At 36.9% G+C, this 16,169-nt stretch overlaps 1 protein-coding gene across 1 annotated transcript; it reads right to left on the bottom strand.

Moving 5' to 3' along the window:
* Nucleotides 1-10,785: 10,785 nt before the first annotated feature.
* On the bottom strand, nt 10,786-15,701 carry LOC120768454 (zinc finger protein Noc). Its single transcript, XM_040095155.1, has 2 exons — nt 15,043-15,701; nt 10,786-13,323 (listed from the first exon to the last, which is right to left on the bottom strand). The coding sequence occupies exons 1-2, from the start codon at nt 15,130-15,132 to the stop codon at nt 11,818-11,820; spliced, it is 1,596 nt and encodes a 531-aa protein (XP_039951089.1). The 5' UTR covers nt 15,133-15,701; the 3' UTR covers nt 10,786-11,817.
* Nucleotides 15,702-16,169: the final 468 nt, after the last annotated feature.

Here is a 16,169-nt window from a genome sequence, read left to right as displayed (position 1 = left end):
AGCTGAAAACTTTTGGCAACAAATGCTTATTTCATTGAGAGACAAAGTAAAGAGTCAAAACAAAGAGTAAAACTTGAATGATTATAACTTTTCGCTTTGTTGTTAAATTTCTAAATTTGTAAACATATTTATTTGTAAATGGATATGTGTGTTTTTATATTGAACATGTTGTACCCTCAATCGTCTACTATGTATAATTGTTGTTGCTTATTTTTATGTCAGCAGTTTTCTATACGTATGTTTGTAGTCTTTTAGCTTAAGCAGCAATCTTTGGAAACACTCTCATATCAACAACGAACGACCACAAACATTCACCGAAACTTAGTTGAGCCAAGCCAAGCAGAGCAAAGTGTCTGAAAACTTGTTTTGATACCGACAGTTTCACAGTAGCAATAGCAGCACGCGCAGAAAACGAAATGACCGTAAATACAGACATACGTACATTTCACATATACATATGTATGTACATAAATTTATTTGCTGACTATTTTACTCGTACTTATAATATGAAAAGAGCATTTAAGGTGTAAGACAAATATGTTACAACTATGTTCTCAGGTAGCCCAGCAAACTGCTGATATTCTCAATGCATTTGCAAGCTTGAAAATATTTTGACTAGTTTCCGGCTATAGAACCATACTATAAGGAAAAATAGCTGCATAGTGCCTGATATCATTACAATCAAGAGAAGCTTAAACTTAGTTTTGCAAATGGTAATGGAAATTCCATGAAATGTGATAAAACAAGTAATGATGGACTACGTTTTGGTGTAACCGACCATTTTATACCCTTTCAATGTGGAGGGATTAAAGCCAGGAAAATACCTTAGGGTGCAAAACGTCAACCAGAGGATCGAAAGCCAAGCAAATTTCTATACACATATACCATATATAATATAACTAATACACCGACCGACATATTCGGCGTAACGTTTGTTAGAAAAACGAAATCATTATCTGTAGTATGTGGGAGTTGGTACAAAGTCATCCGGAAGTTCGAAAAACTATAAATTAGGTATATGGGGGACAAGAGAAGTACCAGCCCGTTTCAACCCATTTTTGACATTCAGACAAACTATTATCAGAATCTAAATTCCAATTATTTATCTCAAGCAATAACCGATATTTTCGGTCAAAAGTCAACTATAGATACTGGGGTCCAAATTACATATGTATGTACATACATAGGGGCTTGAGCAGTTTTGGTTGGATTTGGACAATTTTTGGTCATAAGTTGGCAAACACTAAAGGTATTATTCGCGCAAATTTGTTTCCCGTTTTATTAATTTCTTCCTGATTTGTACACTGGAAAGTGAGAGAATAAAAGTGGGCGGTGTCTCTACCATTGTCCAAATGTCCAACGTTCGCCCTTGCTCCTATAAAGCTGTGTAGCAACCATCTTTAAGCTAAAAGTTATTGTCTCTGGCGTATTTAGTTATTGATTTATCATGCTTTTTGTAGTTTTTAACAGTACGGCTATATAGGAAGTGAGTGGGGATGTGATCCAACGTCATCCTTTCTCACACTGTCGATAGGGGTTCTTATAGGGGTTCATCTAGCTACAAGATCTTGTGCTAATCTTTGACAATAATTTTTTTTCAATAATCACGTGAACCGCACTTCTAGATTTCCCGACCCCTTTATTTTAAAATTATTCTTTACGTCTTTTGTTCGTTCTATCTTGGAGTATGCTGTGTTCATCTAAAGATTATATTGTCTATCCTCAATTAATAGGATTGAACGTGTTCAAAAGATTTTTCTTGAGTTTGCCCTCCGCTCCTTAAAGTTTATTGACCGCATACCACTTTACGAATCTTGTTTATTGCTATTAAACCTTTAATGAATAGGATTTTCTGTTAATTCTGTAAGAATTAATGTTCATAGACTTAAATAAATAATTAAATAAAATGAACAGCGACGAAAATGAATACCCATGGACGTCGATTTATTTCAACAAGACGACGAAGCAAGTCACTCCGCAAATAAAAGTATTCAGCTTCAGATATAATTCCCTGGACGTCCGTTGTCTATTAGGGGAGACTCTAAACCCTTTATCCGGCTTCTTTTTGATGAACTCGTTGCAAATATTTGTACTTAAAGCATTACCTCTACTACACATTGAAATAATCAAAACAAATATAAAGTAAAACATTAAAAGATTTAAAAAACCGTTTCTATTACTAGAAAGAAAACAAGAGTTGATCTGTAGTGTACTCTTTGGAAAAAAACACACGCATTAATCTTGTAGTAGGCCTACAATTTCAAGTTGGCCCCGTCATTATTTCACCTATCTATCACCTTTATCATTTAGTAAATCTTTAAAAACACTTTAAGAGGGTTAAGTTAAAAATTACTTATTTTTAATTGAAGTATAAATAAGGTATATCATACCGATATATGTACATATGTTAATATTTATTTACATATTCTAAATATTTACTTATTTAGTAAACTTTCTATTTGTACAGAAAAAAAAGCTCTAAGTATTTAAATATTTGCTTTCGACTTTAAGTGGTACTTGCTGGCCTTAAAAATTGAAGTTTAAGTCAAATTACTTCAATTTGATTACCAAAGTAATTAGATAATGTTTGAACAATTCAGCAGTAAATTGCAAATGTGAGCAATTATTATTTAACTTTCACTTAGGAAACAATTGATGAAGTTAAGTGGTTCAAAGTGGAACTTTTTTGTTTAATATTCGATAAAAAAGAAATGTAACTTGAAGTTCAGTTCTAGAGGTAATACGAAGAAGAAATGATTACTTATATAGAGCTTTTGAAATTGCATTTGCAATTTTTTGACGATATTATTAAATGACGTTATTTTTAGTTTGCTATTCACCATTAATTAAATCTTGATGAAGAAATTAGTTCATAAGCCGAAGGGAAAATTAAATTAACTTATTGAATTGGTTTTCTTAGATGAATCCATATTTTATTTATTTACTGTTTCAAAAAGAATGCAAGTTGCTTGTTTTCGCCTCCTCCTACACTTCTCAGAGAAGTTTTTTTTTCAGCGAACCACTAATTAAGTCTCAGAAAGACAAATTAGTCCCTGACGTAAATACTGAGGGTAGCCACTAGTACAAAGCGTAATGCCTTTAATAACGGGTGATCCAAGCGGAGGTACTTTTTTCAATAGCCTTTCTGTGACAGACCACGAGTGGTGTCAAGCTGTCATTTTATTTTTATTCAGTATTGTTTGGTATTTCGTCATAGAAAGATGAACAAGGCTTACAAATCGCTCAACTTTATTACGAAAATTCACGTTCTGTAAATAATGTGTTTGGGCATACTATTCGCAACATCATCACCCATCTTGGGACTCAGCATTCATTATGGGATAATATACCACGAAATAGACCTTGTTCAGCACACAGTGGAGAAAATATCGCAGCCATACTTGAGAGTGTACACGAAGACCGTGGAGAGTCAATTCGGTGGCGTCGCAAAAACTTGGACTGACGTATGAAACGACTTGGCGTAAAATTCGCCAGTATCATAAGTTGAACGCATACAAAATACAGCTTGTGCAAGAACTCAAGTCGCTCGACCTTTCTCTTCAATTTGAGACTAATAACTTGAGAAGACTGGAATAAATGTCATGATAGTATTCTAGTTAAGGTTAGTACACCAAGAAAGATAAAGATATTGCTTTGTGGCAATCTCTCGGTCAGGCCCAAACCTATTGTGTCCATCTTGTATCAAGTCTTCCTCTTATATGTATGTTTACGAAATCAATAAATTACACTAGTTTGCGACTGTTATGTTGGATACCGTTTCATGCTAATTTTGGGTTACTAAAACCCAGTCAAACTTTCCGAACATGTAGAATTTTTTGCGTTGTAGTCAAGGGGTGTTAAGGGTAAACCACCGCGATTTACTAAAATGTCAAAAATAGCTGTACGTGATGGAAAATGTTTGAACACAAATTTGTTATCAGGACGCCCCAAGTACCTCTCACACCTCTTAGCACTTTGGTCGCACATTTTTCTTTCAGATTTGTAGAGTAGTATAATGAGTGAAGTTTAAAACTGACTTAAAATTTATAATGGGATGGTTAATAACTTACTGAAACTATATAAATATATAATAAATTTGAAAGATGGGAAAAATTCTAAGGTTAATAATGTAGAGGATGGAGTCATGTGTAGAAGTTTACGCAAGTGAGGAAAGTTCGCTGATCACCATTCATTTGGGAGTGGCTAGAAACGATTCTTTTATTAGAACATATGTAGACAGAAAACATCCGTTTGAAGGCGAAATAAAGTGAGAAGGCGAACCATCACTTGCCATGGTTATGAGCTGGGTTTGGGACCCGCACATAAAAAAAAACGCCCTCAATTAAAAGTAAAAAACAGCCTCGTAAGAAAAACGTTCCTTTTGATAAAGTGCCAAGAGCGGATGGATTGCCGGCCGAGCTATTCAAACACGGCGGCGAAGAACTGATAAGGAGCATGCATCAGCTTCTTTTTAGAATATGGTCGAACGAAAGCATGCCCAACGATTGGAATTTGGGTATACTCTGCCCAATCCACAAAAAGGGAGATCTGCGCCAACTACCGTGGGACAAGCCTCCTCAACATCGCGTTAAAAGTTCTATCGAGCGTATTATGTGAAAAACTAAAGCCCACCGTTAACAAAATGATTGGACCTTATCAGTGTGGTCTTAGGCCTGGCACATCAACAACTGACCAGATATTCACCATGCGCCAAATCTTGGAAAAGACCCGTGAAAGAGAGTCGACACTCACTATGTACCTCTTCGATTTCAAAAGCTGCTTTTGACAGCATGAAAAAGATCTGCCTTTATGCTGCGATGTCTGAATTTGGTATCCCCGCAAAACTAATACGGCTGTGTAAACTGACGTTGAGCAACAACAAAAGCTCCGTCAGGATCGAAAAGTACCTCTCCGAGCCGTTCGATATCAAACGAGGTTACAGACCAGGCGACTCTCTTTCATGTGACTACTTCTATCTACTTTTAGTGAAAATAATTCGAGCTGCAGAACTAAATAGAGAAGATACAATCTTCTATAAGTGTGTACAGCTACTGCCGTATGCCGATTGATGATATTGATATCATCGGCCTTAACAACCGCGCCGTTACTTCTGCATTCTCCAGAATGGATAAGGCAACGAAGCAAATGGGTCTGTGGGTGAACGAGGGCAAGACGAAATATCTCCAGTCATCAAACAAACATTCGTCGCACTCATGACTAGGCACCCACGTCACTGTTGAAAGTCATAAGTTCGAAGTCGTACATAATTTCGTCTATCTTGACGAGTTGATCAGCATCAACTCCAACAACAACGTCAGCCTCGAAATCCAACGCAGAATTTCCTTTGCCAACAGGTGCTACTTTGGACTAAGTAGGCAATTGAGAAGAAAAGTCCTCTCTCGACGAACAAAAACCAAATTATATAAGTCCCTCATTATGCCCGTGCTGCTATATGGTGCAAAGGCATGAACGATGACAACGTCTGATGAGTCGACGCTACGAGTTTTCGAGAGAAAGGTTCTGCGAAAGATTTGTGGGCCTTTACGCGTTGCCCACGGCGAATATCGCATTTGATGGAATCATGAGATGTATGAGATATACGACGATATTGATATCGTTCAGCGAATTAAAAGACAGCGGCTACCCTGGCTAGGTCATGTCGTCCGAATGGACGAAAACACCCCAACTCTGAAAGTATTCGACGCAGTACCCACCGGGGGAAGCAGAGGAAGAGAAAGACCTCCACTACGTCGGAAGAACCAGGTGGAGTAGGACCTGGCTTCGCTTGGAATCTCCTATTGGCACCCCTGTGCGAAAAGAAGAAACGACTGGCGCTGTTGTTCACTCGGCTATAGCCGCGTAAGCGGTTTCTACGCCAGTAAAGAAGAAGAAAAATATAGTATGTGTTCATTTGAACATTTTGAGTAAAAATTATTAAACATTTTTATTTATTTTCCATATCAAATGGAATCGAAAACATATCCGTCGCGGTAATTCATAGGTCTAATACATTATATAAATAAATACGATAATCGTTTGGTTATTTAGTTTTACAAATTTCAACTAAAAAATAAACTTGTCATAGATGTGTTGAGTTTACACAATAAGATCCATTAACTACTTGTGTTCACATTGTAAATATATTTGGAGCCCAACTAGTATAAATACAATTGAATACATATTTTCGAGTGCTAAAGTCATTAAACAGTTAACGCATATATGCAGATAGTTAATGCAAATAGTTCTGAACATTTGTACGTGTATTGAAACACGTATCACGTTTTAGCGTTTTGTTTGCATCAAGCTTAATTTTCAATTCAAGCCAATTTAGTTATTTGTCACTTAAATACACACAAATTTGTCGATACAGCCTTTAAAATATTAATATTTAAAAATGCCTTTCGTGTTGACAGCAAACAAAATAAGTCAACAATAAACTTCATCTCGACTTACGTATGCTGACACTTTTGTTTTTGTATGGGCGTCCATAAATGTCCAAAGTCGGGGCAGAGTAGGTTGGCAAGCGGAACGGGTTGCAAGCTTCGAAAGCAAATTACCTATTCATGTCAGGCGACGCAAAGTGCCTAGGCAGCCACATCACAACAATTGACAATAGAAATAAAACCGTTTACAAAACTACAATAGCAACAACACAGATAAAATCAGCGAACTCAGGCACAGTAATGGCATAGTAATTGAATTAATAAATAAATTCAGCTAAATGACAATAAAAAAGGCGCACCAAAAATCATAAACTACAAGAGAAGTGGGACAGAGGGCGGGCATATCCGAACAGCCGATTGTGCACTGTGTGCGCTTTCAGCAGCTGTCAGTCATAAAAACTTCTAGCCACAAACGTGCATAACATAATGAAACGAAGCGTGTGTACGTGTAATAGTGTCGCTTAAATATACAACAACACACCGGCACACACAAATCCACTTTTGACAATCGAACGCGAACCTAATCAAATTGTATTTATGTTTATGCGCGCGGCGCTCATGGGAGCTAAATTGCTGAAATTAGGAATAAAAGGCATTAAAAATCACTGTCATCGCATTTGAAAATGAAATTGTGATTATATATACTTATGTACAAAAACAATATAAGTAAACATTATTGTGTTTGTTATGAATGCTTACAAAAGCCACAACAACAAAGCGGTTATTTCAGTAATTCATATGTTGGTATCTATCGCTCGTTCCGCTTGAGTACGACACTCGAATGATGATAATTTTTTCAAATCAATTGGAAATTGTCACTATTAATTTATTTATGAGTGAATTCACGTATGCGATTTCATTTTTATGATCAGCGCCATAATGGTGCACTAGGTTATTGTGACTATTTTTCGGTTGACAACTGATTGTTGGAGACCAGAAATGTAGTCGGAATAGATGCATGTATATATGTATGTACATATGTATATGGAAATATATGCGGATATATAAATCTATTTCAGAGTGGAATACCATAATGGATCAGGGAACGATCTTCATTGTCAGACGATGATTACTCGTAAACTGATTTTTGCTTAATAAAATTAAAGACAAAATAAGAATTTCTAAAATTATTACTTTTTAATACTTTTTGTTAAAGGGAAGTTTATATTTTTTAAAGATCACCAGAGCAGTTAGTGGTGATCGATTTTGATGCATCCAAAACGTAATAAACTTAGCCTAGACATTTGAAAAAGTAACTGTGTTTCCACTTTGGTGATTCTGCTTATGTGTCATATATTTTTAGTTGTGCGAATTTGTCCGATATTTTGCCGAATAATCGTAAATTGGGGAAAATGCTTTTTCTCCTTTCAGTCAAACAAATCGGCGGCTCAACCCCATCAGGAACTCCAAATAGTTAACAGAGATGCTGGCCCAAGCGAAAGAACGTGCCGTGATGGGTTTCGTCGCTTCAAAGATGGCGATTTCGCAGCCACGTAAAACTTGCCCAAAAACTTTGGGAGATTCCAAACTAATTTGGAGACGTTGCTCAATGAAGGACTCTTTCAAACACAAAAAGAGCTTTCTTCAGCACTGGGAGTCACCCGCCAAGCCATTTCAAAGAAACTAAATACGCTGGGTATTATTCACAAACAAGGAATTTGGGTTCTTTATGATTTGAAACCAAGCGACCGTTTCACCTGTGGACAATTTCTCTTACGGCGAAAAGCAAAGCGTATGTATCGTGTGATGCATATACTTACATAGAATCGTAGATTCATCACAGTAATTCACGGGATATGAAGTCATGCAGACTGACCGGTCATGGTCATTTAACAACGTCGTCTCGGCCAAATATTCCCATTGCTAAATTTGTGCTGTGCATTTGGTGCGACCAGGCCGGCGTTATTTATTATAAGCTTCTCCAACGATACCTAAAAGCGGCCCCAATACCAGGAGAGACACGAAAAAGTGATTCCGCGGCATGACAACGCTCGGTCTCATGTTGCCAAACCCATTAAAACCTACCTGGCTACGCTTAAATGGTAAACTCTACCTCATCCACCATATTCCCAGATATTACACCATTATTGTTATTTTTTCATTCGATGGCACATGGTCTGATCAGAAGCAGTTCTACTCTCAAGACGACATAGAGAAATGGCTTGATTCTTGGATAGCATTAAAAGATGAACAGCTTTAATGCAATGATATTCGATCTTTGGCAGAAAGACAATAATTACTTATATGTATAAAAAAATCCTGTCGATGCTAAAAAATGATTTTTTCAGTCTTGTCGAAATTAACTCGAAAACGCTGGACGTTGAAAGCACAGAATCAGTGAGAGACAGTCCCATCTGAAGAGGAGAAAAGTGTTGATCATCAAAACCATACTCAGTAATACCATATAAAATAATTGTAAAATCGGATGAATCAGACTTTGAATAAGCTCTATACCTTAGACCCATTTTATACCCTGAATAAGGTATATTAAGATTGCTACGAAGTTTGTTTTATACTATTTACATATATCTAATGTATATATATCTAAAGTACAGAGCTGAGTCAATTTAGTCATATCCGGCTGACTATCGGTATATCCGCGAGGTAATTCTCAGTTCTTGGGCTACCGATCTGAAATTATCCTGGCGGCCGTTTCTCCTGTCGATTGCGTGCAACCGCCGATATCGACCGACTACTGAACAACCGAACCTTACAAATAAAGGATCATTCGAAAATATTATGCACGAGTTTTGTAGAGTATGTAGAAGTTTCTTATTTGACTAGATATCTTCACAAAATTTGGGCTATAATATTACCCAAGCCAACGGTATAATCCACAAATAATTTGTTTTGTTTGATGGGACTACTAAGGCACATATCTGCTATACAAACTGACCAATCAAAATAAAAACTACAATTCGTTTATTTGAGAAGGGTGCAACCGAAGTTTTTTTTCGTTTTCTGTTATCAGATTTCAAACGAATGTTAGCTGAGAATGAGGTAACCGCTGAGCCTGTCGGTAGTGCCACAAAAGATAAGAGCATTTATAATCGGAGTAGAATGAGAAAGTTTATAAGTGGGAACCTGATTCCACGCCTTCAAATGAATAAATAAAATTTGCTCTTTACCACAGCTGAAGCCTCTTTGCGTGAGATCCGCGCAGAAATGTTACATCGGCTTGACTTGCAGGTCTCTAAAAGTGTGATACAAAAGCCCAGAGTCACTGCGATGACTTTTTCAAGTTACTAATCAAACTAATTAACACTTTTTAATTTAAAATATGTAATTTACAGGATATTTGAAATTTATTTCTAAATATAAAAAGTTTCAGTTCTTATTTAAGTATTACGTCACCAATAAAGTCACATGGTTACAAATCAACCTGATAGCGGCTAATACCTCAAACATAACTGACCCCAAGACTTTACTTTTGTTACCATATTTGAGAGTAGGAAATATCAATAAAATGTTTTCTGGAAATAGTACTTCTCTTCTTTAAGATTACGAGTATGTCCATTACTTTATGAAGACATATTTTGGATGTCTCTGTTTTGGGTTTTACTTGGCCTCTAGGGATCTGGTGATCTAGGTGATCAAATTGAAAGGTGAATTTGGTTCAATTTATATCCTTCAAAGTAATCCCCACCCGCTGCAATACACTTATGCCAACGAATTTTCCAGTCATTAAAGCACTTAGAAAAATCCTCCGTCGTTATGGCCATCAGAGCCCTCTTCGATTCAGCTTTTATATCCTCAATTGAGGCAAAATTGTGCCTCGGAGTGGTCATTTGAGTTTGCTGAATAGCCAGAAGTTACACGAAGGTGCATCGGGCGAATGTGGTGAATTCACTTTTAGAACATTTCAAAACGACGCGTATCTCATATACTAATCAATATTTTGGCGTGAAATTTAGCATAGATGTCACTAACAGTACTACCAACTTACAGATAAATGTACCGATTCGAAGTATAAATTAAAAATTTTCAATTTGATCACAGTAGTATATATGTTTCTTAAAGCAACCCTTACTGAGCCTTTAACTAGAGTAGTCATATGTTTTCAGTTCTAAAGTGGGCATAAGTCAAAAGATTACGTTGATTCCAGTAGAAGGGCTTAGAGCTTTTAAATTCAAGGTAAATATGGCAACCATATTTAAATTTAAGTCTTTTTCCTACCTTCAGAGTTTTCTTTATTTTATAATTTTTTGTTGTCCACTCACACATTTTTGTTTGAATAGTAAACAACAGTTTTTTGCTTCCCCAACGAGATTGTGTTATTTTTAGGAGGAAATAAGCAACTGCCAATTCCTCGTTTCCAATGAATATAATTAAAAGACTAACGTTTATTGTTTAATATTTATATTTATTATTTTCATTTAATTGCAAAATGAAAACTAATTATTCCATCAAGTTTGTAGTTGAAGTTTTTGACTCTTTATATTTCGTTTTATGGAAATCTGTTTGAATTATATAAACACATACAAGCGCTTCATATGCAGTTAAACATGGATTGTAAGTGGATATTTCAAGTTTTTCATGTTTTCATCTATGCATGTATGCATGTATGTATATTACATTTATTACATAGCTAAATTAAATTTTTAAAAGCCATTAAAACAAATAAACTGTAAGCGAAAGGCCTTTGTGTGCGCTTTCGATACTAAACAAAAAACTAATTCACAATTTTCACGCTTAAAATTATATAATTAAAGGCAAAACGTACAGACATATTACATATATATATATATATATATTAAATTAATAGTAACAAAAAACTAGTTAATGTGATTGTTTTTGTTAAGGTTTCATGGTTATTTGAAAAAGAAATGCTTTGGCTGCATTTTACAACTAAAAACTTTAATTACTTTTTACGTTTTTGCTCACAAATACATATGCGTATACACATATATATATCGATGCATGTATGCATGTGTGTGTAAGTCATATGTTCATCATTTAAAACCTAATAAGCCTAGCATCCAACTACATTTTAGTATCACAGTGTAAAACGATCGCAACAATAGCGCATTCTCAAATTGAAATTTTTTCATACGGTTTTATACTTTTTTTGAAACGCAATTTTGTATTAATCATTTTTTAACGTTTTTTGTGTTTTATATTTTTTTGCCTTTTTTCTGCAATTTCCAACTTCATTTTCAGATCTTTGTTTCTGTTTTATTTCGCTTTCATGTTTTTGGTATGCATATTGTAACCGAGTGCGCGGCCCACCATGCCTATGCCTCACTCACTGTTGGCCTCACGGTCGACATGTGCGCACGCGCCTCACTCAAAGATCACACGGTTAGCCTTTCGTTCTCCTTGACTAGCCTTGTTGTCAGCATTTATCGCGCTTCAGCTTCGCTATAGCAATCGCTTACTGATGCACCGCTGCCGAGCCAATGCGTTGACCATACATCGCATAGGGCGAGTAGTAGGGTCCCAAAGCCGCTGCTGCAGCAGCCGCTGCGGGATTAAAGCCAGTCATGCCGAAGGCGGATGGTGCAGTCAACGCGCTAGCTGGTATGCCACCGGGTTTGGCATAAGGATGATAGCGTGCTGCAGCAGCAGCGCTCATTGGACTTAGAGGTGGTGTTGGATATCCGGCGCGGAGTGCTGATGGTGGGAAAAGTGTGCCCAACAATGATTGTGCCTGTGACTGAGCCAAAGCGGCGGCGGCAGCAGCTGGATCCGAGAGATTACCGGTGTGCGTGCGCAGATGTGAGAACAGTTCGTCGGAGGTCTGGAAACGTTTGCCACAATAAGCGTCACCTATCACCCAACTGCAGACATATGGCGCTGAGCGCGCCGCAGCAGCACTAGCGGCAGCAGCAGCGGCGGCTTGCGAGTAAGGATGACTCGGTGGGAGACCAGCGGCGCCGCCCATCATTGCCATGCCGTATTTTTGATGTTCACATTGTGTGCAACCAGCTGGACACGGTGCACCCATAAGCATTTGTTGCGTATGTGCCGAGTACGGGCAGCCGGGACAGTAGGGATCCTTGCAAACGGGTACAATAGCCTCACCGCCGGATGGTGTCTTGATGCGTTGATAGCTGATGTAGGGATTGGGTTGGGAGCCCGGACCATTGGGACCGCCTGGGTAACCGCCGCTTGCAGCAGCAGCGGCTAACATTGCTGCGTGATGGTGTGAGAAGCCGCCGGCAAACGGTGGGCGGAAAGCGGGATTGGCATGTTGCTCCATACCGGGGGGACAGCAGAGCGCCGATAATGGATTAATGCCATATGGACCGGCCGCTTTGTAAGCAGCAGCAGCAGCAGCGGCTGCCGCAGCCATACTGCTCATCTCCTTCGGGTGCGTGGCAGAACCGTTGCTATTATTCAGTACTTCCATACCGGAACGTACAATGGGGCTGGCGCCACGTTGTGAAGAACCGGCGGGAGACACAGTTTTGCGATTATTATCACTTGGTGTCGGTGTAATACCATGCATATTCTCCATTTTGATGGCATGTGATTCTGGTGTACAATTGGATTTGTTGCGTGAGGGCACACGTGTATTGTTATCTACACCACCGCTAGAGGAGCATTTTGAGCTGGGTCGTTGCTCGTCCACAGTCGTTGAGGACGATGACTTGAATGTATTGTGGTTTTGAGCGCTTAGTACATTTGTTTCGTAGGGCTTAAATGCCAACTTCACCTCGGTGGTATTTGGTGTGGTGGATTTCGGTGATTTAGCCTGTGTTGGCGACTTGGAAGCGCTCATGTCCGTACTGGCATTCGATGAGGTGGATGACGAAGATGAAGATGCAGACTTCTTTGATTTATCCATAGCGAGTAATGGCTTGACTGCCGACGAATCAGCGCCAATTTGTGAGCAAGTTTGTGCCAACAGTGCGAGTGGACTTTTCTTGGCGTCCATCTGGAAGGAGAAGAGCGGAAATTTTTTTTCATAAGTAAATGTTTATATAACTTTTCAATTTATTATTATAGCTAGAGACTATTTTTAAAGCATATTCATAACAAATCCGTTATGAATAGCTTCTTATATACATACATATATTCAAAAATACATCTCAACTCTATATCTGTATGTATTTATGTATATGTACTCATACTAAATATATCTATTTCTGATTGCACGCGCAGCTTAAATTTCTCCCGCCCCTCCACAGGTGCACCCAGCTAATGCCGTCGCTAATATTATTGCATTAATGTTTTGGTTACTTTGTTTTGAAATTTTGATTTTAATGTCTCACATTGCTTACTTAAAAACAACCATAATTCAGTTTTGATAGCTACATTACGAAAGAATTTCAAGCTATAAAACAGCTTTCACCGCCCATGACAGTACAATAAAGACATTTTCTGTGGCTATAATGACCAACATTTATGAGTCCATATTGTGACACAGAGATTACGATGTCAATAAAATCGGTGATATGATCATAAAAATAAATTTCATTTAATGTTTTCAGTGTTTTTTCCACGAATTTTGATTGCATTTTTTATGATATTTTAAATTTTCTTTTACGAGCGCTTTAAACATGTTTTTATAAGTAAATAAATAAATAAATAAGGTGTAATATTGGGATATAAAAGCAAAATATGAAATAATTAACTTTTGGCTCACTCGAACTTAGATGCGGAACTGTGGCGCTTAGAGAAATATTTGGTTTTTGAGACGATTAACTATTTTCGACTGTGAACTGAGGAAAGAACCGTATTCAACTAGCAGTCTGTGGTTTTAAAAGTGTGATTATTATTTCAGCAGAAATAATTTTTTTAAATTTTTCATATTAGCAATTTCATATCAAATTTTAGTTATTTTTTTCGAATCCATTTTGTGTATGAAACCAACAAATTTTCGGTAAAGTTTGTTCAATTTATTTATTTTTTCTTTTATTTTATTTTAGCTGGAGTCTAATATTATAACAAAATTTTATATCTTTTAATTTAATAATACGTTTTGCTTATTGCATAACATGTACAACAACATTAAGAAAATTTTTTTATATTTTCTCATGTTTAAATTTCCTTCATAGGTTAAAACTTTGGGATATTCAATTTATCAAATATTTTTTTATTGCAATATTAATTAATATTATTAAACCTGGAAGAGTTATTGCTTTTTGTAAGTTTTTAATATATTTTATTATGTCGACATCGACTTCGGTTGACTGTTCTTTCTACGCTTTCATAAAGTGGAGACTTTTTCCTTTTTCCTCACTTTTATGCGACAAGTTTCTCTTTTCTTGCATAATTTATTTTAGGATAATGGTTTGTTTCAAACTCAAAAGCATTTATTTTCAAACTTGCCAAATATCATTTCTATTTTATTTAAAATTACTGATTTGATTACATTAGGTACTAAGAAAGCATGTTAAAATTTCCTAAATAAAGAAAATAGTATATCTGTTTTATTTTTATTCTTTTGAGTTATGAAAAGCATATCGAGCTCATTTTAAATCTCATAAAATTTTGACCAGTTCCCTACACATTTCAGCATTTGCTCAATGGCCCCAAAACTGCTTCAACAACAGCCTTTATTACCAAGTTAATAATTTTTCCATTTCTTCCTAATTTACAGAACTTTTTTTTATCTTCTTATTTTATTATTTTTTTTTTGACAGAAACTCACCGTTGTTGGTATTGGTGATAAATAGTCGGGCTGCAGATATTGGTTGTTGCCAATGGTAACAACACCGCCGCCACCTTCTAAAACAACCATTTTACGCAAATCCAAAGGTTGTGTAGAAAGCGTGGATAACGAGGTTGAATAATACAGCTAATCCACAAAAATGGTTAATCCAATGGGAGTAATGATGTAGCTGGCCTTATAGCAGCTAGTAGAGGTGTTGTGGCGATGGTTAATCCAACAATTTATTTTTGTTTGAGTTTTCAAGCTGTTAAGCTACTTTAACGATTTTTTTCAAGTAATCCAGCATTTAAGTTGGGTGAGCACAATTTATTGTTTTCTAGTTAGCACTAACTCTTTGTATATTCTTTGCAGCGAAAGTTTAAATTTTATTCACAAAATGCTTTGGCGCTGCTCAGTTCACTTTTATTTTGAAATTTGTATTTTAGAGCGCCACACAAAATGACTGAACACAAATTATTTCGATAATTTCGAAATATTTATTTGTTTTTATAATTTTTTTTTTTCAACCTTGTTGTTTTTGAGCACACAACCGTTTATTATGACTATCAAATTTGCTTGTGGGTATATATAAGTATAGCCAAAGTGTATTTACTTTGCCACGTTCCGAGTTTCTTTTCAAACACGTCTTAACGCAAAGGAAGCCAAACACGAACTGAAATTTCTGTGACACACAATTTGCTTAGCTACTGGCTAGTCGTGCTGCGACTTAGCTCGTTGCAAGAGCGCTTCGCTGCCGTCCAACTCTATTACACTCTTCAAGAGAGCGCCTGCTTCAGTACAATTTGGCAACATTTACCGTTTCTCTCAATACCTGAAATGAGCAAGCAACCTTTTGGAGCTGTAAGTGTGAGCGAGTGCGCATAGATGCGTGCGAGCAAGAGCGCTATAGCGTAATTTTCAAATATGGCGTACTTTTTGTCCAATCAAATCGCATGCGCCATAAAAATATATAAGTGCTTTGATCTTTAGCAACGTGCGACGGCAGCGCCAGTGACAGCCTAACTCTCTCATTTATACATATGCACAGTGCTAATTGTGGCAACCAGCTGTCAAGCGGTTTGTTAATGGATGGATGAATGGATGGCTGCTGTCGGCAGACATGTTAG

The sequence above is a fragment of the Bactrocera tryoni genome, chromosome 2 (assembly GCF_016617805.1).
Source record: "Bactrocera tryoni isolate S06 chromosome 2, CSIRO_BtryS06_freeze2, whole genome shotgun sequence".
NCBI classification, from domain to species: domain Eukaryota; kingdom Metazoa; phylum Arthropoda; class Insecta; order Diptera; family Tephritidae; genus Bactrocera; species Bactrocera tryoni.
This window is presented reverse-complemented; position numbering and strand designations above follow the sequence as displayed.

Bases quoted from the DNA above. Each gene is read 5' to 3' on its own strand.
- LOC120768454 (XM_040095155.1), bottom strand. From the start codon at position 15,132: ATGGTTGTTTTAGAAGGTGGCGGCGGTGTTGTTACCATTGGCAACAAC. The intron at 13,324-15,042 runs GTGAGTTTCTGT...TTCTCCTTCCAG, and splicing joins TATCACCAATACCAACAACG to ATGGACGCCAAGAAAAGTCC.